The sequence below is a fragment of the Cydia splendana genome, chromosome 18, assembly GCF_910591565.1.
Source record: "Cydia splendana chromosome 18, ilCydSple1.2, whole genome shotgun sequence".
Classification (NCBI taxonomy): domain Eukaryota; kingdom Metazoa; phylum Arthropoda; class Insecta; order Lepidoptera; family Tortricidae; genus Cydia; species Cydia splendana.
The window spans coordinates 8,710,528-8,732,802 of NC_085977.1; the positions used below are offsets into that span (position 1 = coordinate 8,710,528).

At 40.1% G+C, this 22,275-nt stretch overlaps 3 protein-coding genes across 3 annotated transcripts; 2 read left to right on the plus strand and 1 right to left on the minus strand.

Moving 5' to 3' along the window:
• The first annotated feature begins 33 nt into the window (after positions 1 to 33).
• Positions 34 to 6,171, plus strand: LOC134799519 (uncharacterized). The gene is made up of 10 exons (XM_063771937.1): positions 34 to 1,233; positions 1,323 to 1,430; positions 1,603 to 1,736; positions 2,075 to 2,567; positions 2,710 to 2,877; positions 3,095 to 3,241; positions 3,417 to 3,575; positions 3,983 to 4,145; positions 4,891 to 5,030; positions 5,490 to 6,171. The coding sequence occupies exons 1-10, from the start codon at positions 123 to 125 to the stop codon at positions 5,627 to 5,629; spliced, it is 2,763 nt and encodes a 920-aa protein (XP_063628007.1). The 5' UTR covers positions 34 to 122; the 3' UTR covers positions 5,630 to 6,171.
• A 741-nt stretch (positions 6,172 to 6,912) lies between these two features.
• On the plus strand, positions 6,913 to 16,902 carry LOC134799555 (photoreceptor outer segment membrane glycoprotein 2-like). The gene is made up of 6 exons (XM_063771989.1): positions 6,913 to 7,134; positions 7,457 to 7,613; positions 7,772 to 7,949; positions 11,495 to 11,624; positions 12,159 to 12,266; positions 15,947 to 16,902. Exons 1-6 carry the CDS (start codon positions 6,913 to 6,915, stop codon positions 16,229 to 16,231), a joined length of 1,080 nt encoding a protein of 359 aa, XP_063628059.1. The 3' UTR covers positions 16,232 to 16,902.
• On the minus strand, positions 16,222 to 21,925 carry LOC134799548 (isopentenyl-diphosphate Delta-isomerase 1). Its single transcript, XM_063771981.1, has 6 exons — positions 21,791 to 21,925; positions 20,873 to 20,997; positions 20,433 to 20,618; positions 20,073 to 20,201; positions 19,162 to 19,337; positions 16,222 to 17,072 (listed from the first exon to the last, which is right to left on the minus strand). The coding sequence occupies exons 2-6, from the start codon at positions 20,990 to 20,992 to the stop codon at positions 16,931 to 16,933; spliced, it is 753 nt and encodes a 250-aa protein (XP_063628051.1). The 5' UTR covers positions 20,993 to 20,997; positions 21,791 to 21,925; the 3' UTR covers positions 16,222 to 16,930.
• Positions 21,926 to 22,275: the final 350 nt, after the last annotated feature.

The window sequence follows — 22,275 nt, forward strand, 5'->3', positions numbered from 1 at the left end:
GACAGTGACTTTGACATTTGTAGCATTGTGTATTGTTATCAGAAATTATCTGAAATCAGAAAAGTATTTGATGTCTTGAAAATCTAACGATTATTGTTTATTTTTTGTTCTTTTTGTTAATTATGAATGAACGCATTACCGTTCAACTATGGATAATCAAATTTTGCCTAAAAGTGATCTACCCAAAGTACAATTACTACACATTCCTCGTGTTTTTGGCAGTAAAGTTTAGACTCTCTTATCAAAGAAAAGTCTTAGCTAAAAAAGACATAGATATGTTTCATTTGAGGACCATTCCTGCACACGTTCGGTGGCACCTTTTGAAAGAATGTGCAGAAGAGAATTTACCCGTGTTACAACACAAATGTGTGTTTATATCAAAGGAAGATTTTATACAATTAAGTGCAGAAAATCTGTTCTATATCGACAATGGTGTCCTATGGCTTGCGCTGAAATTAACACCTGATGTTAAATCGAAATACAAAGGCAAACAAAACAATATGGACAAAGATAATGTATTGATTAAATACAATTTAAACTTCTTAACTTCTGAACTACATAAGAAGTTATGGATGGATAATAGATCAGCCAGCCTTGACGATATTAGAATAGTTCCTGTTGTGGGCTCAACATTAGTACCCAAAGATATTGCCTTGACTTCAGAAAATGAAATGTATAATATTTTGTCATCATTTGGATTAATACACTGTAGAGATATAAGCATTTCATTTCATACTATACCTTCATTGGATCATGCACCTAGTATTGCAGAGACTGCGGAAGTCAGTCTTGTTGTAAATGACTATGATCTGTCCAATGACTTTGTCAAAGAAATTTTGAGTAATCATTTTGAATTACCTAAATTAGTGAGTTTAAATGACTTATTCAGCATTGAGCTTACACCAGAGGTCACATCCAAATATCACTACAAGTACCTTGATCTGGTACAAGCTGTGGGAAAACTTTACTTCAAATGTAATAAACTTGATGGCAGGAAGGATTTAGAAGTTAAATATAATTCAAAAGTGATTCAGTCATTTTTCATTGTCAAGGGAGTTACACATTTAATTTTGGGTGAAAACATTCATGCTTTAAAACCAAAAGATGAGTTCTTTAAATCCCAGGCAACTGGTAACAATAACTTGCAAATGTTACAGTCTTGTCCTACTGGGTTAAGGCAAAAGTTTGAGCAAATTCAAGATGCCATTAGTCCATTTGTAACAGGAGAGATAAGTAAGGCATATTAAAATTATTTTCAATATTTGTTTTTACAATAACTTACACTACTCACAGAGTTTAAAGATAAACTTTTAATTTTACAGGAGACCTGTCTTCTTCTTTGTCAAGTCCAATTTTGCCAATGCTACTAGTGTCAGGGTCTACTGGGTCAGGCAGACACCAAGTTGTTAAAGCATTGGCCCGATTTAATGGTAAGATATTTTATAACATAAGTAAAATATTTATCTGCCATGTGTTCAAAAATGTAATTCATTTTGGAATATTTTAATACATTTTTCATGGTCATTATACATAGACTCATATTTGAATGAATATGTAGATTATAATTTAGTATGTTTTATAGAATCCACATGTTTTAATTAGGTTTGAACTGCTTACCGATTGACTGCAACAGCCTGCAGAGCTCCACGGCCAAGCAGACAGAGAGCAAGATCAACTCCACTGTGCAGAAAGCAAAGGCAGCTGCTCCTTGCATAGTGCTTTTAGATAATTTTGAGGTAGTAAATAAACCTGTAAAACATAGTAATAAATAAAATATTGTGTCAAATAACTTTGTCAGTAAAAAAGGCGCAACTTTTTTTTTCTATGGGACGATAACCCTTTGTGCCTACATTTTTTTAATTTGGCGCTTTTTTCTACTGACGGAAATGTCTTGACAGACTATAGTTACCCTTCCTTCATTTTCATTGCCTAACAATCCTAACATAAGTATATATACTTAATACCTATAGGCATTTGAAATACAGTAATATTTAGTTGTACTTCATATACAGATATTATGCAGATACAATATAATTTATATAATTGTGCCTTAATTTAAATGTTTGTTTTACAGGTGTTTGCAGTAGATCCTGAAAATAATGAAGACTGCAGAGTCATGGAATATTTCATGAACACAATAATAGACCTATACCAAAACTACACCAAGCACCCCATCCTTTTTATAGCAGTCACGGAAAAAGTGGAACTAAAACCAAACATACTTAGGATATTCTTAGAAAAGTTCCAACTTTCTAGATTAAGTGCCCAGCAAAGATATGAAATGCTTGTATGGTATGCTTCTGCAATGGAATTGAATATTGATGGACACCAAAATGTAACAGATAGTATAATTTTCGATGAGGGAGGCACACTCAGCAAACATACCAAAGATATTTTACAAAGAGTTGCAGCAAAGACTGAAACATTTTTATGTGGTGATATTGACACACTCATGCATTTTGCGATGCGAGAATCTTATTTGAAGCAGCATAACAGCTACATACATTTGCCTTGTGAGGATCCAGATTTACATCTACTTCAGGAAGATGATTTTAATTGTGCTTTAGGTACGTAAATACTGGCTAGCTTTTCTGGTTACATATACTGAAATATAAAAAAAGTATACATTTTATTTAACACTAACAAATTGACAAGTGCTTCTTGTTAAAATTGAATAATACATATTGCTTTAAACTTTGTTTCTTTTAGAATCAATAAGAAGTCTCCAGAGTCAACATCTAGATGCTCCTAAAATACCAAAGGTTCACTGGGAAGATATAGGTGGACTTGATAAATTGAAGACAGAACTTTTGAAAACCATTGAGTTCCCAATCAAATATCCACACTTATTTAAGAACTCTAGTCTCAAGCGATCAGGTTAGTATTATCATAGACAAGGGTCTAAAAAGACGAAGTGGTACAAGGAGTGCTGAATTAGATGGCGCTGTACGTGTTTAACGTATGACAATCAAAATACCCCAAAAGTTAATAAATTGTCAAGGCCTACATGATACTTTGTGTGTTTTTCTATTCCTTATCTTTATGTTTCTTACGTTACTTATGATTATTTCTCTAATTTTAAGAATACTTTCAGGTATTTTACTATATGGCCCCCCGGGTTGCGGCAAAACACTGGTCGCCAAGGCGGTGAGCACGGAACTCAACGTTAGCTTTCTCAGCGTGAAAGGGCCAGAGCTACTAAACATGTATATTGGCCAGTCTGAAGAGAATGTTAGAAAAGGTAAATAAATTATACATATTTAGTCTTAATACTTAACTACTTACTAGCAAAGATTCATTGATTTAATTGTGTAAACTTTGCACTGTAAAATTATACTCTTTGCTACTAGAACAGGACGCGCTCCTTAATTTCTACATTTATTGACAAAAGAGAATATTATTATATTTTGTTTCAGTATTCGAGTCGGCACGCGCGTCTTCCCCCTGCATCGTGTTCCTGGACGAGCTGGACGCGCTGGCCCCGCGGCGCGGCGCGGCCGGCGACTCGGGCGGCGCCAGCGACCGCGTCGTCAGCCAGCTGCTCGCCGAGCTGGACGGCGTCACGCAGGCTGAAGGCAATCTTTTACTTTTACCTATTTACTGAGACTCGGATTGCATTGGATCTAAATCTAATGGAAATACCACGAAATTAATAGATTCTGGATCAAGGCCATAGGGAAGCCTTCCGATTATATTGTTTTCTCAATAGACTGATACGACTTTTCACTCCCCCTGCACGGTATTTTTCTGCCTACTGTATTCTTCCACAACTGTAATCTTCATTTAGTTGGAAATTATATGGTAGAACCAATAGAACCATTTAAACAGATAAACTAATAGGAGTTTCAAAAAATCTTTTGTGATTTTGATAAGTTTCATCTCGAAACGCATCACTATTATCATTTCCCCTCGGCAGTGAGAATAAACACGTCGTGTTAATGTCGATCGATAATTTAATTTTTATTTATTTGTATCCCAACAGACGCGGACGCCACCAGCCTTGTCTTCATAATGGGTGCCACGAACCGGCCAGACCTCCTGGAGCAATCGCTTTTGAGACCCGGACGACTTGACAAACTAGTTTACGTAGGCCCGTACCGCGGCGTTGAGGAGAAGACCAGAGTGCTCAAGGCGCTGTGCCGAAGGTTGGTGATCGATGAACCAACTTTATGTATATAGTTCGTTTTTTTTAGCATTAGAAATAAGGTAAACAATCTTGATGTGTCTTTTAATTGAAAAACACATTTTAAAAATAAGTTAGCAAATATGTAACAATTATGAATCGAATACATTCATTTATATTCTTCTGCTTTCATATGTAATAGTTATTGATTTTTATAAAGCGTTTTTCAATTAAAAGACATGTCAAGATCGCTTACCTTCTTTCAAGTTCTTTCTAATGCTAAAAAAAACGAACTTTAGTCATTAAAAGTAGCTTCGCGAAAGTGAACTCTATTGTAAAGAACGTAGTTTTCATAATGGGCGTCACAAATCTTGCGGAATAGTTACACTCTCTAGTCTACTGCCTTTTTTGGTCTGCAGCGAGTTTTATCAGAGACCATTTTTAGGGTTCCATACCCAAAGGATAAAACGGGACCCTATCATTAAGACTCCGCTGTCCGTCCGTCCGTCCGTCTGTCACCAGGCTGTATCTCACGAACCGTGATAGCTAGACAGTTGAAATTTTCACAGATGATGTATTTCTGTTGCCGCTATAACAACAAATACTAAAAAGTACGGAACCCTCGGTGGGCGAGTCCGACTCGCACTTGTCCGGTTTTTAAACCAGTTTCGTTACTGTAACATGTGGTCTTAACATCTTCTCTATGTCCTTAATGAGGGATAACAGGAATGCATCATCATCATCATCAACATGTGGTCTGTCCCCAGTTACAAGCTGCGGCCAGAGGTGCACCTGCCGGACGTGGCGGCGGCGCTGCCCGAGGGCTGCACGGGCGCCGACCTGCTCAGCGTGGTGTCCACCGCGCGCTCCGCTGCCGTGCGCGGCCTGGTACAGAAGTTACACGCAGGTAACTATTACACTCTCCCAGCTACAAGCTGCCTACAAGAAGGTCAAGGTTTCCATTTTCTTTGACTCTAGATCCACGGTCAATACTTCGACTCTCGTTTCCTTTCCGCGAACCAAGGGTCAGGGCTCACGGTTCGGTTCCGGTCCACGGGCCGTAGTTTGGAGATCCCTGCTTTTGGAAATGAATGATAAACGTGAAAAAAATGTACAAATGATTATTGAAACACTGTTCACCAATTTGATTCCTAAGGCCACTATGGAACCTTGTCGCTTTGACTGCTAGATACATGACATACATCACTCAATAAGCACTGTCGTAGAAGATAAACAAATTGATTCATGGTTGTGACATGGTTCTGACAGTGGTGTAGGAATCAAATTGGTTGACTGTACTTGTTTATTATTATGTTGTAACTTTCATTGATACATCCGTTCAAAAATTCATTTCTCATGTCCACAGGCTTAGTGAAAGAAAGCGAACTGAGTCCCGACTCAGTGGTCTTGGGGGTATCGGAGTTATGGCAAGGCGTGGAGGCGTTCCGGCCCTCGGTCACCGATGAAGAATTGGAATACTACGAGTCCTTGCAATCCCAAATGTGATTATAGTTTTTAAACGTTCCTATATTTGTGACGTTTTTAACTAATTGTCAGTTGTCGATAAGGTAGAATTGAAGCTCTACAGGAATAGCGCCTTTTGGTTGAGAACGGCATACTTATGTGAACATTGGGTAACTATCGCGGGTTATACATGTGTAGAGGTTTAGGTATGTTATGTTCCTGCAACAATTATGTTATAATATGATAAGCAGATTCAATTCAATCATGCAGTTGAGAATCGAATATAGTCTGTCAAGCCATCCCCGTCGTAGAAATTTAAAAAATGTAGGCGCGAAGAGTAATCGTCCCATAGAAAATTAGAATTATGCGCCTTTTTCTACTGAAAAAGTTGTTTGACCGGCTATATATAATTGACTGGCTTACAAGTAATCAATCTTTCTCGTAGATTAGGCAAAATTGATCTTAATGTCAATGTCATAAAGACTGCCATTTAAAACCACTACCGTCTCACTTTAAATGTAGGTAATTTCATTAATTACGATTTACAGTCTGGATACTAAAGGAACCTAGATTTTGCTTTGTCGTTTATATAAGATATAAGAATAATATTAGTGTGTAGTTACGAAATTTTATATCAATATACTCGTACCTAATTGTTAAAATTGTATAGATACTATGATATGACATGTGATAGTAGGATAAAATAAAAGGGAGATATTGCAAATAAAATAATCGCTTGGGTATTCTAGTTGTTTCATTGCATCAAATTCTGAACCGGCTCGGAAATCGGCAAGGCTTGATTTGTCGATTATAAACTATTGCACGCAGCGCATGTACAGCGCCATGTCACCCATGTGCAAGAAGTAAAATAACAGACTATCGCACCGCACCAAGGTCATTGTGCGACGCACCGATAAGTAAGAGCGAGAAAGAGATATCGCTTTCTCGCTCTTACTTATGGGTGCGTCGCACAATGACCTTGGTGCGGTGCGATAGTCTGTTACCACTATTATATGCTGCGAAGGCCCAAGTACTTAATCAATTCGATGAAATTTAAACCATATTAGAATAGGAATAGAGTTGCAATTGTTTTGTTTCGTTAAATTTTCAAATAAAACAAACTCAACTTTATTCCCTGCATTATAGGTTCAAATTTCAGTTGCAAATTTTGGATATTTCATTTGTATGGCTGGGCCTTAGGAGGATATATTGAGGTGGGTGTAGAGCAGCCTAAAACTTATAATATAAATAAGTCATAATGACAACAATTGTCAGCCCCAGCAGATTTGTTTTGAAATCGTAATTCACAATCAAACAAGCCTGTAATGGTTTCAGTGATCTATTTAACATGGTCGTCATTCAACAATATTCGCCTACTGCTGATGGCAAGCAAGCCTATAGTAATTTTCTACTTGATTTGGCTGGTGAATACGTCGGAGAGCATTCGTAGCGAGGAGGGCACATTGTTGGACCTCGTGTGTTGGCCGGATGGAAATGCTATTCCGGTTATCGTTGCATGCGTGGGCATTATTGCCGTTATTATTCAGGTACCTGAAATATTGTACCGAGCTACTAATAATGTGATGACAGCGATGTATGCAGCTCGGGTGCGCGCGATCCTCCCCGTCACCCCTCGTTGAAAGACTGTATATATAGACTGTACCTACCTATAATGGTATCCAGAGCTCCCATATCTACAGTAAATGGTTGGCAACGCACATGTGCCGTCACATGATCTGCTGGGGTGCTTGCACTTCATAAGTGACACATGAGGGAATGTATGTGCGAGGCATACTATTTACTAGGTAGGTATAATTATTAGAATACGGACGAGTAAGTATACCTACTTATATTTATTTTTTCTTGTAGATTTATGGATTGTACCAACTGTTCAAGGCCGGTTTACCTAGACTGGAGTACGACGTCACCAATGGCCTCTTCTATTACATATGGGCGCTAATTATAATTATTATTTTATTTCTGACTGTCATGTTTTATTCCGGTCTGCAAACGACTATTATAAGAGGTAGGCTTTCAAGATGAGCCCTATACTTTTTTATACTTTGTTTCACCTATTCTTTTTTATACTTAGTTATATAATAGTTCTTTTTCACCACGTATTATCGGAAAATCGTGCAGAAATTCAGGATCAAATTATTGCGTATTTGAAATTTTATTTCGCAGCGAAGATAAAAGGCGGTATCACTAAGGCAATGCTTCTTTATTCGAGCCACCTGCCATCCAAAGTGGCAATCGATCAGCTACAAACTCGCTTCCACTGCTGCGGGCGAGTGCAGTACCAGGAGTGGTTCTACATACCCTGGTACACCTCCGGGGCTAGCGGCAATGTCGTTACAAAGAGGTAGGTATGTTTGATAGACCACCTGCAAGTTCGTTTCCACTGCTGCGGACGAGTGCAGTACCAGGAGTGGTTCTACATACCCTGGTACACCTCCGGGGCTAGCGGCAATGTCGTTACAAAGAGGTCAGTATGTTTGATAGACCACCTGCAAGTTCGTTTCCACTGCTGCGGACGAGTGCAGTACCAGGAGTGGTTCTACATACCCTGGTACACCTCCAGGGCTAGCGGCAATGTCGTTACAAACAGGTCGGTATGTTTGATAGACCATCTGCAAGTTCGTTTCAACTGCTGCGGACGAGTGCAGTACCAGGAGTAGTTCTACATACCCTGGTACACCTCCGGGGCTAGCGGCAATGTCGTTATAAAGAGGTAGGTATGTTTGATAGACCATCTGCAAGTTCGTTTCCACTGCTGCGGACGAGTGCAGTACCAGGAGTGGTTCTACATACCCTGGTACACCTCCGGGGCTAGCGGCAATGTCGTTACAAAGAGGTCGGTATGTTTGATAGACCATCTGCAAGTTCGTTTCCACTGCTGCGGACGAGTGCAGTACCAGGAGTGGTTCTACATACCCTGGTACACCTCCGGGGCTAGCGGCAATGTCGTTACAAAGAGGTCGGTATGTTTGATAGACCATCTGCAAGTTCGTTTCCACTGCTGCGGACGAGTGCAGTACCAGGAGTGGTTCTACATACCCTGGTACACCTCCGGGGCTAGCGGCAATGTCGTTACAAAGAGGTAGGTATGTTTGATAGACCACCTGCAAGTTCGTTTCCACTGCTGCGGACGAGTGCAATACCAGGAGTGGTTCTACATACTCTGGTACACCTCCGGGGCTAGCGGCAATGTCGTTACAAAGAGGTCGGTATGTTTGATAGACCACCTGCAAGTTCGTTTCCACTGCTGCGGGCGAGTGCAGTACCAGGAGTGGTTCTTCATTGCCTGGTACACCTCCGGGGCTAGCGGCAATGTCGTTACAAAGAGGTCGGTATGTTTGATAGACCACCTGCAAGTTCGTTTCCACTGCTGCGGGCGAGTGCAGTACCAGGAGTGGTTCTACATACCCTGGTACACCTCCGGGGCTAGCGGCAATGTCGTTACAAAGAGGTCGGTATGTTTGATAGACCATCTGCAAGTTCGTTTCCACTGCTGCGGGCGAGTGCAGTACCAGGAGTGGTTCTTCATTGCCTGGTACACCTCCGGGGCTAGCGGCAATGTCGTTACAAAGAGGTCGGTATGTTTGATAGACCACCTGTAAGTTCGTTTCCACTGCTGCGGGCGAGTGCAGTCCCAGAAGTGGTTCTACATAGCCTGGTACACCTCCGGGGCTAGCGGTAATGTCGTTACAAAGAGGTCGGTATGTTTGATAGACCACCTGCAAGTTCGTTTCCACTGCTGCGGGCGAGTGCAGTACCAGGAGTGGTTCTTCATTGCCTGGTACACCTCCGGGGCTAGCGGCAATGTCGTTACAAAGAGGTCGGTATGTTTGATAGACCACCTGCAAGTTCGTTTCCACTGCTGCGGGCGAGTGCAGTACCAGGAGTGGTTCTACATACCCTGGTACACTTCCGGGGCTAGCGGCAATGTCGTTACAAAGAGGTAGGTATGTTTGATAGACCACCTGCAAGTTCGTTTCCACTGCTGCGGGCGAGTGCAGTACCAGGAGTGGTTCTATATACCCTGGTACACCTCCGGGGCTTGCGGAAATGTCGTTATAAAGAGGTCGGTATGTTTGATAGACCACCTGCAAGTTCTTTTCCACTGCTGCGGGCGAGTGCAGTACCAGGAGTGGTTCTACATACCCTGGTACACCTCCGGGGCTAGCGGCAATGTCGTTATAAAGAGGTAGGTATGTTTGATAGACCACCTGCAAGTTCGTTTCCACTGCTGCGGGCGAGTGCAGTACCAGGAGTGGTTCTATATACCCTGGTACACCTCCGGGGCTAGCGGCAATGTCGTTACAAAGAGGTCGGTATGTTTGATAGACCACCTGCAAGTTCGTTTCCACTGCTGCGGACGAGTGCAATACCAGGCGGCTTAGCACGGTCGCGTTTTTATCCCTTGTCACCATGCCTGTCACGTTCTAACAAGTATGTAAGTGCGAAAGGGACGCGCATAGTGATAGTCGATAAAAATGGAACCGTGCTGAGCCCGCAGGAGTGGTTCTACATACTCTGGTACACCTCCGGGGCTAGCGGCAATGTCGTTACAAAGAGGTCGGTATGTTTGATAGACCACCTACAAGTTCGTTTCCACTGCTGCGGGCGAGTGCAGTACCAGGAGTGGTTCTTCATTGCCTGGTACACCTCCGGGGCTAGCGGCAATGTCGTTACAAAGAGGTCGGTATGTTTGATAGACCACCTGCAAGTTCGTTTCCACTGCTGCGGGCGAGTGCAGTACCAGGAGTGGTTCTACATACCCTGGTACACCTCCGGGGCTAGCGGCAATGTCGTTACAAAGAGGTCGGTATGTTTGATAGACCATCTGCAAGTTCGTTTCCACTGCTGCGGGCGAGTGCAGTACCAGGAGTGGTTCTTCATTGCCTGGTACACCTCCGGGGCTAGCGGCAATGTCGTTACAAAGAGGTCGGTATGTTTGATAGACCACCTGTAAGTTCGTTTCCACTGCTGCGGGCGAGTGCAGTCCCAGAAGTGGTTCTACATAGCCTGGTACACCTCCGGGGCTAGCGGTAATGTCGTTACAAAGAGGTCGGTATGTTTGATAGACGACCTGCAAGTTCGTTTCCACTGCTGCGGGCGAGTGCAGTACCAGGAGTGGTTCTTCATTGCCTGGTACACCTCCGGGGCTAGCGGCAATGTCGTTACAAAGAGGTCGGTATGTTTGATAGACCACCTGCAAGTTCGTTTCCACTGCTGCGGGCGAGTGCAGTACCAGGAGTGGTTCTACATACCCTGGTACACTTCCGGGGCTAGCGGCAATGTCGTTACAAAGAGGTAGGTATGTTTGATAGACCACCTGCAAGTTCGTTTCCACTGCTGCGGGCGAGTGCAGTACCAGGAGTGGTTCTATATACCCTGGTACACCTCCGGGGCTTGCGGAAATGTCGTTATAAAGAGGTCGGTATGTTTGATAGACCACCTGCAAGTTCTTTTCCACTGCTGCGGGCGAGTGCAGTACCAGGAGTGGTTCTACATACCCTGGTACACCTCCGGGGCTAGCGGCAATGTCGTTATAAAGAGGTAGGTATGTTTGATAGACCACCTGCAAGTTCGTTTCCACTGCTGCGGGCGAGTGCAGTACCAGGAGTGGTTCTATATACCCTGGTACACCTCCGGGGCTAGCGGCAATGTCGTTACAAAGAGGTCGGTATGTTTGATAGACCACCTGCAAGTTCTTTTCCACTGCTGCGGACGAGTGCAGTACCAGGACCAGTGGATCTACATACCCTGGTACACCTTCCGGGGCTAGCGCCAATGTCGTCTTGAAGAGGTCAGTCCGTTTGATAGGGTAGATACACCCCTGATAGATTGATTTTAAAGGTTCATTTTACCTTTTTGGAAAATTAACCTATTTGTTTTGAACAGTTCACTGCAATCTACCCACAAGTTCGTCAGCGACAACGTACCTTACAGTTGTTGCTCTATGGATGTGATGCAGCCCTGCGTGCACCACAGAGTTGCCCACGAGGATACAGTGTATAAGTATAACCCAAGTGTAAAGTGACCCTTGTTATTATTGCAACTACATATCGTCAGGTGACAACCAAAACTCACTAGGTACCTAATCACTAAAAAATATTAAACAATAATCAACCTTGTTTATATGTAAATATGGTTCACTATAGCTATTAACCTGTGGTAGTTATTAGTGAGTTCTGTGGCCTATTTTATAAAGCTACAAGTTACAATTTACAAGCGGAAGTCTCGTTCTAACACATAGGGTTAGAAAGAGACTTCCGCTTGTAAATTGTAACTTGTAGCTTTATAAAATAGGCCACTGGTTGTCACCACGATATTCATACCTTCTGTTTTGTCGCCTATCGTTTGATACCTATTATATTATCCACATCTGTAATGTTTTTTTTTCACCTAAATACACACCCAACGCCTGCAAGTGATTTAATCTACCTAATTAGTATGAAAATGAGCGTAGTGGTGTGGTGTACAATTTAAGGTACACAAACACAAAACATGTTGTTTTCAATTGAAAATGTCAAAAGCAAAAGTACCTATTCTTTGTATTTTCCAGCAAAAACTGACGATATGGGACGCTGGTTGCGAAGAGAAACTGATAAATGAAATGATGACCATTTCATGGCGGCTCATCGCAGTGATGGCCCTTATTACAATAGCCATGGTGAATTGAATACCTACCTACCTGATGATGTCCTCCCAGACTTATCCGTCGACGGCGACATCCTGACAAGTTTTTATTTATTTATTATGAGTATTACTTATTATTAAAAGGGGTTTACTTAACTATTACGAGCATGGGCGCGAGCGTGACTTGCAAATCCAAATTTGGTTTAGAAAGTCCGGCAGCACAAAACACAGTAGAGCTGTCCAGATGAGTTGTATGTGTAGTTGTAGGAGGGCTTGGGCCGAGTTTTTCGGAGCTGGCGTTTGGCGTCAAGATCTTCAAGCCGAGTGCGTTCAAAGTTATCAAGACCCGTATTGACAGCAGTTCGCCAGTCCGATCTCCGTGTTGCAAACTCCTCCCACGTCTCGCATGATATGCCGGTGGCTGACAGGTGGCGTTTTACGACATCCTTGTAGCGCAGGTACTGCCCGCCAGCCTTGCGTTTACCTGAGGCTAGCTCAGAGTAAAACACTGCTTTAGGCAGTCTCGATGGGGCCATACGCACAAGGTGCCCACACCAACGCAATTGGCCTTTCATGAGCAGACACTCCATACCTGGTATGCCCGTTCGACGTAAAACCTCCGAGTTTGGAACACGATCCTGCCACCTCACCCGTAATATTGCTCGGAGACATCGTAGATGAAATGTGTCTAGATGTTTTATATCCCCTTTGTACATACACCATGTCTCCGAGGCATAGAGCAGCAAAGGCAGAATAATTGCTCTATAAACGGCGAGCTTTGTGTGAAGGTTAAGATCGTGCGATTTCCAAACTCGTTGGTTCAATCCACCAAAGGCCGCAGCAGCTTTGGCAACCCTAGAGGAAACTTCGGACTCTAGACGATTGTCACTCCGCAAAAGTCTCCCTAGGTATCTGAATGTACCCACTTCGTCTAGTGCATTGCCCCTTAAATAAACAGATGCATCGCTCACAGATTTCCCTTTAGCAGGTTGTTTAATAACAATCTGAGTTTTAGATGCACTGATTACTAGGCCAAACTTGCTACAAGATTCATCCAAATTGTCCAAATAGCTCTGTAAGTCATATTTTTTATGGACTCTGGAAATGTAGCCCTTTATAGTTCGTTTTTTTTAGCATTAGAAAGAACTTCAAAGAAGGTGAGCGATCTTGACATGTCTTTTAATTGAAAAACGCTTTTTAAAAATCAGTAACTATTACTTATGAAAGCAGAAGAATATAAAAATGATCGTATTAGATTCATAATTGTTACATATTTGCCGTAACTTATTTTTAAAATGTGTTTTTCAATTAAAAGACACATCAAGATTGTTTACCTTATTTCTAATGCTAAAAAAAACGAACTATAGATAATACATTGAATATGTCCTTATGTTGTGGCAGAGCTTCAGACTTCGCCGTTAAAAGATAACTGCCTAAAGTAGGGACGCTATAGGTACGAAGAATAATTGGATGCGTGCGATAGAGATAGGAAATGACGTGTCAATGTACTTCGTGCTTCGCGTCCTTACTTTAAGAGTTATAGTAAGCGATGGTCAGTTAGTGTGCTGCTGGCTGTAGGTACAGTTGAGTTCATAAATGAGCGTTTCTTTTATTTTTTGCCATTTTTATATATTGTGACCTTTTTTTGCCACTTTTATGTTATTTCTAGTCAGGATCGCGAGGGGTCATTCTTTGATTTGGTGTAAATGCATGTCGCCCGCGTTTTTCGGTACTAAACGAAGTTGGATCTTTACCGTGTCTTATACTTATAAGTAGTAAATAAAAAAATAGTAGTACAGGCCGTTTTCCATTTCACGATATCTTAAGAAGATCTATGTTTTTTAAGGCTCCAAAGGGTCAAAATGTCACTACCAACGCGTGTCGCCTGACCAGATTTCATCAAAACATGAGCTAAAATTCAATTTAAATGTAACTTTATGGCTAGTATTTACTAAGTGCCTAAAACTATATTAGTTAGTACATTAATTATTGATTGCACAAATTAAATTGTGTCGTACAGAACTACCTGGCAGCATCGAATTTTTCCGGCCTCACGGTACCGTCATTTCCGTGGATGCTACTTGCACATCATATAGCTGTCGAATAGCAGGCTGTGCTGAGATCCTGCCACTGCCACCGCGCGCCTTTCGTCGCCTATTAATCGATAGTGGGAACACACTTCAACATTTGTGCCCGTATATATTTTATTTTTAAATAATAACTCGATTACCGTGGTTTCGTCCAAAAAAATGTGTCAGTTCCGTGTGTCTTATTTCTCGGTAAGTGGAAATCATTTTAATACGAATCCTATTTGATATGATAACTTATTCGAATTGTTATGATGTAATTGGAAGAATGTTCCGGAACATTAACTATGTTTAGGGTTATGAGACAAAATGATAGTTTTTATCATTACCGTGGTAGTCATTACCACGGAACCACGGTATTTTTCGACCAGGGTAATGACCATTCTTCCACGGTAAGAACATGAATCGCTTTTTTTATTGTTTATGGTCTCTTTTAACAAAATTTGCCGAAGGAGAGTTATTTTTTCTTTGTTGTATTTTATTCATATACTATAATATTTCACTTAAAGTGAGAAAAATATATAACTATTTATATGGTGAAAATGATAATTTGTCATTACCATGTATTATCGCCGTACAAAGTCATCACCATGACACTTTAAAATTGCGAGGTCCATATCTTCGCAGATAAGTTTCACAGAAAGGGACCATAACGTTTTTCAACATCGTTGTATCCTAAACATTTGATTATGGTCAAACAAATACCCAAAATAAAGATTTTTTATTTTTTTACCGTGGACCCGCCGATTTACACCAAATCAAAGAATGACCCCGAGCCCTTTTCATCCTTATAGGAGAAAAAAGTGTCCTAAAATTTGCATACATTTTCAAACTTTCCTTTTTGTTACCGCCATACAAAGTATATGGGGAAATGGTAACACAATAGGAATAAAACTCTGGGTCATTTTTTTATCGCATTAGGATCGAAAGAGCTCGTGATTCTGAGTAGAAATAACACAAAAATAAGGTCACAATATATAAACCTGGCAAAAAATAAAAGAAACGCTCAAATAGGTTATTTTCTTCATCCCTTTTGAACGCCAAACGCGCCATCCATTTGCCGTGCCACTGACGCCACGGGGGTAAAATTTAGTTTTGTGAATAAATAATGCCAACCTAAAAGTGGGGTGTTTTTCAGTAGATTTTCATCAAAAAATCATCGACGTCAAATGCCGTCTTTGGCGTCGTTGTCACAATTTTGCGTTGACATCAATTGCCGTCTGTGGCATTTAAAAGGTTAATCCATTGCAATAAGGTGAAAAAATTATACATATTTGTGAACTCGACTGTACAGGTCTGCACTTCAACGTATCTGGTGGTTTCAATGGGCTCATTAGATCGCAATTCCTAACCACGCAAATTATCCGTAATGGGTATGTAATTGCCTACTAAACAGCTATTAGTAAATAGAAGACTGTGTTAAGATAACTTTCTGAATTAGATAATTGGGTGCGCGTGATTGCGTGATAATTGCCGTTGTAGGTATGCGCATATACCTACAGCAAATTTAATAACCAACAGTTAAAGTCTAAAATAACGATGCGAAAAATTTTGCGCATAGTAAAGGTCGGCGCCGCTTTACATAAATCTAAAGTGTGACGATGACTTTCTCTCGTAAATTAACTAGGTTCTCCAAGGCGTAGCGGTGCGATACCTCCACACGGCGTACAGAAGCGGCCTGCACATCGGAAACCAGATCGCGTGCGAGGCCTACTTGCTTCGCTCCGTGGGCGCCACCACCTCTAAACGGATCGATTGTCCCAGGAAAATCGTTCGCAAGAAAAACTTCCACCATTCGAGGACGTTACAGTGGGTGAAAGCCACTTACACTCCCAGGAAAATAAAGTGTAAAGCTTCATCCCCCGACAGGAATAGTTCAGACGAATTATTGAAACAAATTGATGGAGATTAACGTTTAATAAAATAAATAATTTGAATAAAATTTGCATTTCAATACCTACTAACCTTTATCAGCTGCCTGCTTATAGAACAAAACTAGAAACATCTGCGCGCGATAGAACTTATGGCTTGTGTTTATGAAGACTATTTTCACTTTATCGCGCCTTATTTTTGTAGCTCGACCTAAAACTTAAATAAATAAAATAAGAAGTAATGTAATGACACTGGTAGACAATAAGTTAAAAGTGCTGACGCATGTAACATACAGATGCGCAAACAACATTGTTTTGTTAACTAAAGTGCCTTAATAACTGTTAATAGCACAACTATTAAAATATTTCAAGTGTCACAGGGTGTTCAGCTATAGGTACATAAAAATTAAACACATTTGATTAATTAAAGTAAATTAAATAAAATGCCAAATTGTTAGGATTGTTACTGCTTCCTTGTTCGTAATTAATTATATACACAGATAATATTATTAACATTTTGAACGCCAGACGGCGAAGGAATATGCCGTGACCCGGACGCGAGGCGATCGCGATTATTTAAGCGAAATTGAACTTTACGGAGTCCCGCGTAAGTCCCTATTGCATTGGCGAAGCTGTTGGCTGTAGCCGTCGTTGGCGTCCATGGCAAGACTCCGATGATGGCCACAGCCGACTGTGGCGATCAAAAGGTTAATGACAATATAATATAAATGGAAATATGATTATTTGTCTATGAACTTGTGTATTTTCTCTGGCTCTGCGAGTTCCTTGAGACGGTGGAGGTTGTCCCACCATAGCTTCAGTCTATGGCGCCTGATCATGTTGAACCAGGGTGTTATCGGCCCTTCCAACGTCGGGATAAATCTGAAATAAAATATGAAAAAAATATTAAATAGGAGCTACATTACAGTTTTAAACTTTAAAGTAATATCAAGACAGTTGGTTGGGAGCTAACCAACCTAACCGTTAGTTTAAATAAAACTGGGCCATCCAGATGAAATCTATCTAAGCCCCATCTCAACAGACAACACTTTCGATTAATAAAATATTAAAATCCACACTCAAATCAAATCGGATTATCTGTTCAGGAGCTACAATCTCACAGAGAGACACATACACGTTAAACTAATAACACCACTACTAAAACAGTCGGCTAGAGCCCAAACATCTCAATGAACCCTGTTAAATCTAGTGCTTAATTGAAATTCAACCTTATTTAGGTTATTTTAACATTAGAAAAAACCGGGCAAGTGCGAGTCGGACTCGCGCACGAAGGGTTCCGTACCATAATGCAAAAAACGGCAAAAAAAAAACGGTCACCCATCCAAGTACTGAACCCGCCCGACGTTGCTTAACTTCGGTCAAAAATCACGTTTGTTGTATGGGAGCCCCACTTAAATCTTTATTTTATTGTTTTTAGTATTTGTTGTTATAGCGGCAACAGAAATACATCATCTGTGAAAATTTCAACTGTCTAGCTATCACGGTTCGTGAGATACAGCCTGGTGACAGACGGACGGACGGACGGACGGACGGACGGACAGCGGAGTCTTAGTAATAGGGTCCCGTTTTACCCTTTGGGTACGGAACCCTAAAAAGTATTAAATCAGTTTAGTGTTTTGTGGATTATTAACTTGCTAATCTTTCTTCCTTACATTTTGATCATTCACTACTTTCTTTACATTTATCCACAATTTAACCCTTACAAGGCATTACTTTGAAATAAAGTTCAAATGCATAAACGACCATTCTTATTAATTTTGTAGTAGGTATACATATTTTTTTTTTTTTTTTTTTTTTTTTATTTATTGGAGAAACAACAGAAGTATGCGACAGGATAATAGGTTACATTGATAGGTACATATATTATTGAGATGAACACTTACTTCCTTAAACGCTCTCACTAAAACATACTTAAAATAAACGGACTTAACTAAAACGTATCTTTACATACAAGTTAACCAAGTGTTGTATTCTTATGTGAATTGTATATAATATTTATTATTGAGGTTCTAAAATTTTAAATTAACTAAACAAGAAAAATAAAGAGAAAGTTGAAAATACTGACAACCAATCTGATCAATAATTATTAAGTACAATGACAGCAGAGATAGTAGCGATGATGACGACACATTACTGACGGACACTATGTTGGTCGTTGAGGATATTGAGTATTTGGTTACGATATTTGGGCCTAGTGACATTGAAAATATCGATGGAAGTAAATTCTTTATTGTAAGTGTTACAAATACGACGCAAGGGGGCTCGCAACCCGGCGTTACTAGAGGCGGTGGGAACTGAGAACAAAGCATTAGAGCGCGAGCTGCATCGAGCTGGGACTCTGAACCGTATCCGCTCCAGCAATTCCATACTGTTAAACTGCCCTCTACAGATATTATAGAGAGTAATTGCGTCACAGCATTTGCGTCTGGTCTCCAATGACTGCAACTTATAATACTGCAACAGATCAACGTAAGATAGACGTTTCCCTGTCAATCGTCTGTGTAATGCCCGCAGGAACTTTTTTTGAACCATTTCTATTGCATTTGCATATTTTTTATACAGTGGATTCCAGATTACTGAGCCATATTCTAAGTGGGGTCTAATCAGTGATTTATACAGTAGAAGATAACTTGAAGATTTTTTAAAGACCTTTGCTGTTCTCAGAACGAAACCTAGCATTTGATACGCTTTTGAAATAATACGCTCTATGTGCAATTGGAAGTCTAGTTTATCATCGAATAGGATTCCTAGATCGCGTGCCGTTGACACTTTTTTGATACGAGTATTCTCGTTACCTATTTTGTATTTAGAGTTGATAATTCGTTTTTTATTTTTTGTAAAGGTCATCTGCAAGCATTTATCACTTGCTAATTGCAGCTTATTTTTAGAACAGTATTCAATAAAAACATTTACATCATTTTGAAGTAAATTGCTGCTTTATTCCACTTACGCATTGAACTCGTTCTTGGGCACGAAGCAGTACTCGGATATCTCGTCCGAGTTGGGCTTGATCTTGACGTCGCTCTGCAGGAAGAGCACGTGGTCGATCTCGTGCTCGCCGAACACGCCGTCGCCGGGGTCGTGGTAGTGCACGCGCGTCAGGAACGTGAACAGTTCCGGCTCCATCTGTTCACAGATCCTAACTTTTATTCTGTTTTGACGCTTTGAACCGTGCGTCATTGTAAACCTTGTCGGATATTCCGACTCGGAATGCACGAAAGTTGATATTGGGCTGTAGTAGCTACGCGCGTCAGTTGACGTTTTTGTTTTGGCGGTCAAAACTTCCAAAAAAGTGGAGGTTATTATTATTTACGCTCTAGAGCAGCGGTCGGCAACCAGCGGCCACCTCTCACTTGCGGCCTGCGAGCCTCCCTGGCTATTTTGTATGTAATATTGACAAATGACAATGTCTGATAAAGTCATAAATATTAACAAAGTGCGGCCCGCGTCCACTTCGTTAACTGCTATGTGGCCCTTGGCTGCTAAAAGGTTGCCGACCGCTGCTCTAGAGAATAAACTCCGATATTTATATCCCATTCGCAGGTGCCAGGAGTGTATGTTATTAAGTCAATCTTTTTTATACTACGACGGTTGAAATCAAGCATACGGCCTGCCTGACGGAAAAAAATATCATACTCTATGGACGCATGCAACGGCAGAGTCGCCGACCCTTTAAATCATGTACCTACACTCGCTTTAGTACCCCATACTGTAGTCCATTTAGAAATTCCTCTAATATCTTTTTTTAGTATTCTATATCTCCATGTTAACAAAATACCTAATAGTTTAATGAAAAATGGTCCTATTTTTGCTACATCTATAAAATTGTTTTTTAATGTTAAACGGAAAGCAAATAATTACCTGGTCCATTGGTATGCCTAGTTCATGGTTCAGTCTCCGCCTGGCAGCATCTATGATGTTCTCTGGCTTGTTGTCTATGTACAATGGATGGCTGCAGCAGGCGTTGGAGTAGTAATCTGGGTATGTAACCTGAACAAAGAACATATTGTATCATAGACAATTGCCACTCAAAATTCAGCATATTTTTACGTAATTTTTCTTCTTCTTCTAATACACTACAAGGAAACTACTAAAGCATTTAAAATAAGATATTAAAAGAGAAGAGACAGACATGATAATAAGTAAAAATAAATAAATACAATTAAGGTGTACTGTCATGATCATTAAGAAAATAATTAGTATAATTACACTATGATTTACCTTTTGGCTTGACCTCCTTTGTAACAACATGTCACCTCTCTTATTAAAAAGGAAGACACTAAAAGCTCGGTGCAGCAAGATGTCACCCTCAGGGCCGACTTTGTGGCATTCTCTCTTGGTTGCAGTACCAATGATATTGTCCTTTTCGTCCACTAATAGGCAGATGTCCTTGTCCAGTGCTTCAGCCTGTAGTGTTTTCGATTAAAATGAGCATGGTAGCCGAGCGGTATGGAGTGCAGCTTTTAAACAGGGGGGTGGGTAACCGAACCTATTATGTTTTATTACAAAATATATATATTCAATCAGTAACAATAAATTACACTAAAATTACTATAAATCTAGATTAAATTAAACATGAGTGTTCAAGCAAAATAATTAAGAATTAAAAAATTAAAGGCCTGGAACATAAAGTACTGGTAAATATAATGCAATGAGGTTACCTGAGTTGGTTCTACACCTTCTTTGGTTTCAGGCAGTGGCTTGGCTGTATTTGAAGACAAGAATCTGGTCTCCAGACGCAAAGCATTCCAAAAACTCCGAGATATGTTCCGAGCCAACATTTTGACTACAACCAAAAATTACACTACAACTTCTAAGTACAATCAGTAAATTTATCCCCATCCTAACAAAAGATATGTTAATAAAGGTTGACATTAGAGATAATAATCTACTCCGAGCATAGCTGTTGTAAGGTAGGTATAATGTCTGATAAAATCAACAACACAATAGCTCTTTAAGCCAGCAGATCAAGTTCAATTCAAACATGAATAGTACATTATTTCTGGTGTCTTAAAATGTCCTTGTATATAATGTTCATCTTTTTCATGTGCACAATATTTTTATGACAAAATTGACACATAATATTTGCTAGGAAAATGAAAATCAACAATATATAGTTCTATCCACTTAACATTGTTAAACAAGCTCTCGCGTTGAATAATGGTCGTTATGACAGTTCATTTCTATATGGACTAGAGTCTGTGCGGAAAGAGAAGAGTTGTGGAATGTATGGGGCCCAATACATTCTACGACTCTTCTCTTTCCAAACTCTAGAATGTAACATTTAAGTATTTCAAATATGGTAAAAACATTTCAATTATTTTATAAATTAAGCCCAACCAAGAGACTTGAAGGAACTGTCATAGGGACCATCATTCGATGCAAGAGGAGATACTTAAACAAGAGTACAAATTCAAAATCCTTATAGGTATAAAATAAATAAATACCTGTAAACCTAAATGAGAGTCTTATAAAACAGTATTGAATATTCACTTTATTTCTGTAGAGGATGAATTTACCTAATCAAAGAAATTAGTCAATTAATATTTCGCAACGTAACAACTGCGGAATACACTTACCTGCTTTGTTATTTTTGCTTAGGATACGCCGGTTAATTATTTAAATCTCTAAATATTTTAAAATTACATTACACAATTAAAGTCGTGATAAAAGGGCATAATAATCACTACGTTCTAATTTGATAACCGCTGAACCGCACCGCAGGAAATATTGGTGTTTCTTGAGTTTTTTCCTGACGATGACAAGGACAAGTCAGCTGTCACTGTCACTGTCAATTTAAGGCCTCTATAAACGTTTGCGATATATCTTGGATATATCGGCCCAACAGAGTGAGAAGGAGCGATAATTAGAACGAGCAACGTCGCAGTATTCGCAGTCAACATGTTGAAGTGTTGAATGCGTTGTGATTTCGAGTTTTCTATTCACACGGTTATCAACCGATTATTATTTTTAAAGTGTAGCAATAAAATATTATAATTATTTGCAAATCTTATTCTAGAAATTAAGGAATTGTTGTAGAAAACACACCTTTTTCTTAATTATA

Bases quoted from the DNA above. Each gene is read 5' to 3' on its own strand.
- LOC134799519 (XM_063771937.1), top strand. From the start codon at position 123: ATGAATGAACGCATTACCGTTCAACTATGGATAATCAAATTTTGCCTA. The intron at 2,568-2,709 runs GTACGTAAATAC...TGTTTCTTTTAG, and splicing joins TGATTTTAATTGTGCTTTAG to AATCAATAAGAAGTCTCCAG. The intron at 3,242-3,416 runs GTAAATAAATTA...ATTTTGTTTCAG, and splicing joins TGAAGAGAATGTTAGAAAAG to TATTCGAGTCGGCACGCGCG.
- LOC134799555 (XM_063771989.1), top strand. From the start codon at position 6,913: ATGGTTTCAGTGATCTATTTAACATGGTCGTCATTCAACAATATTCGC. The intron at 7,135-7,456 runs GTACCTGAAATA...TTTTTCTTGTAG, and splicing joins TTATTGCCGTTATTATTCAG to ATTTATGGATTGTACCAACT. The intron at 11,625-12,158 runs GTAAAGTGACCC...TGTATTTTCCAG, and splicing joins TGTATAAGTATAACCCAAGT to CAAAAACTGACGATATGGGA.
- LOC134799548 (XM_063771981.1), bottom strand. From the start codon at position 20,992: ATGTTGGCTCGGAACATATCTCGGAGTTTTTGGAATGCTTTGCGTCTG. The intron at 20,619-20,872 runs GTAACCTCATTG...AAAACACTACAG, and splicing joins AAGGTGTAGAACCAACTCAG to GCTGAAGCACTGGACAAGGA. The intron at 17,073-19,161 runs GTAAGTGGAATA...ATTTTATTTCAG, and splicing joins CCCAAGAACGAGTTCAATGC to ATTTATCCCGACGTTGGAAG.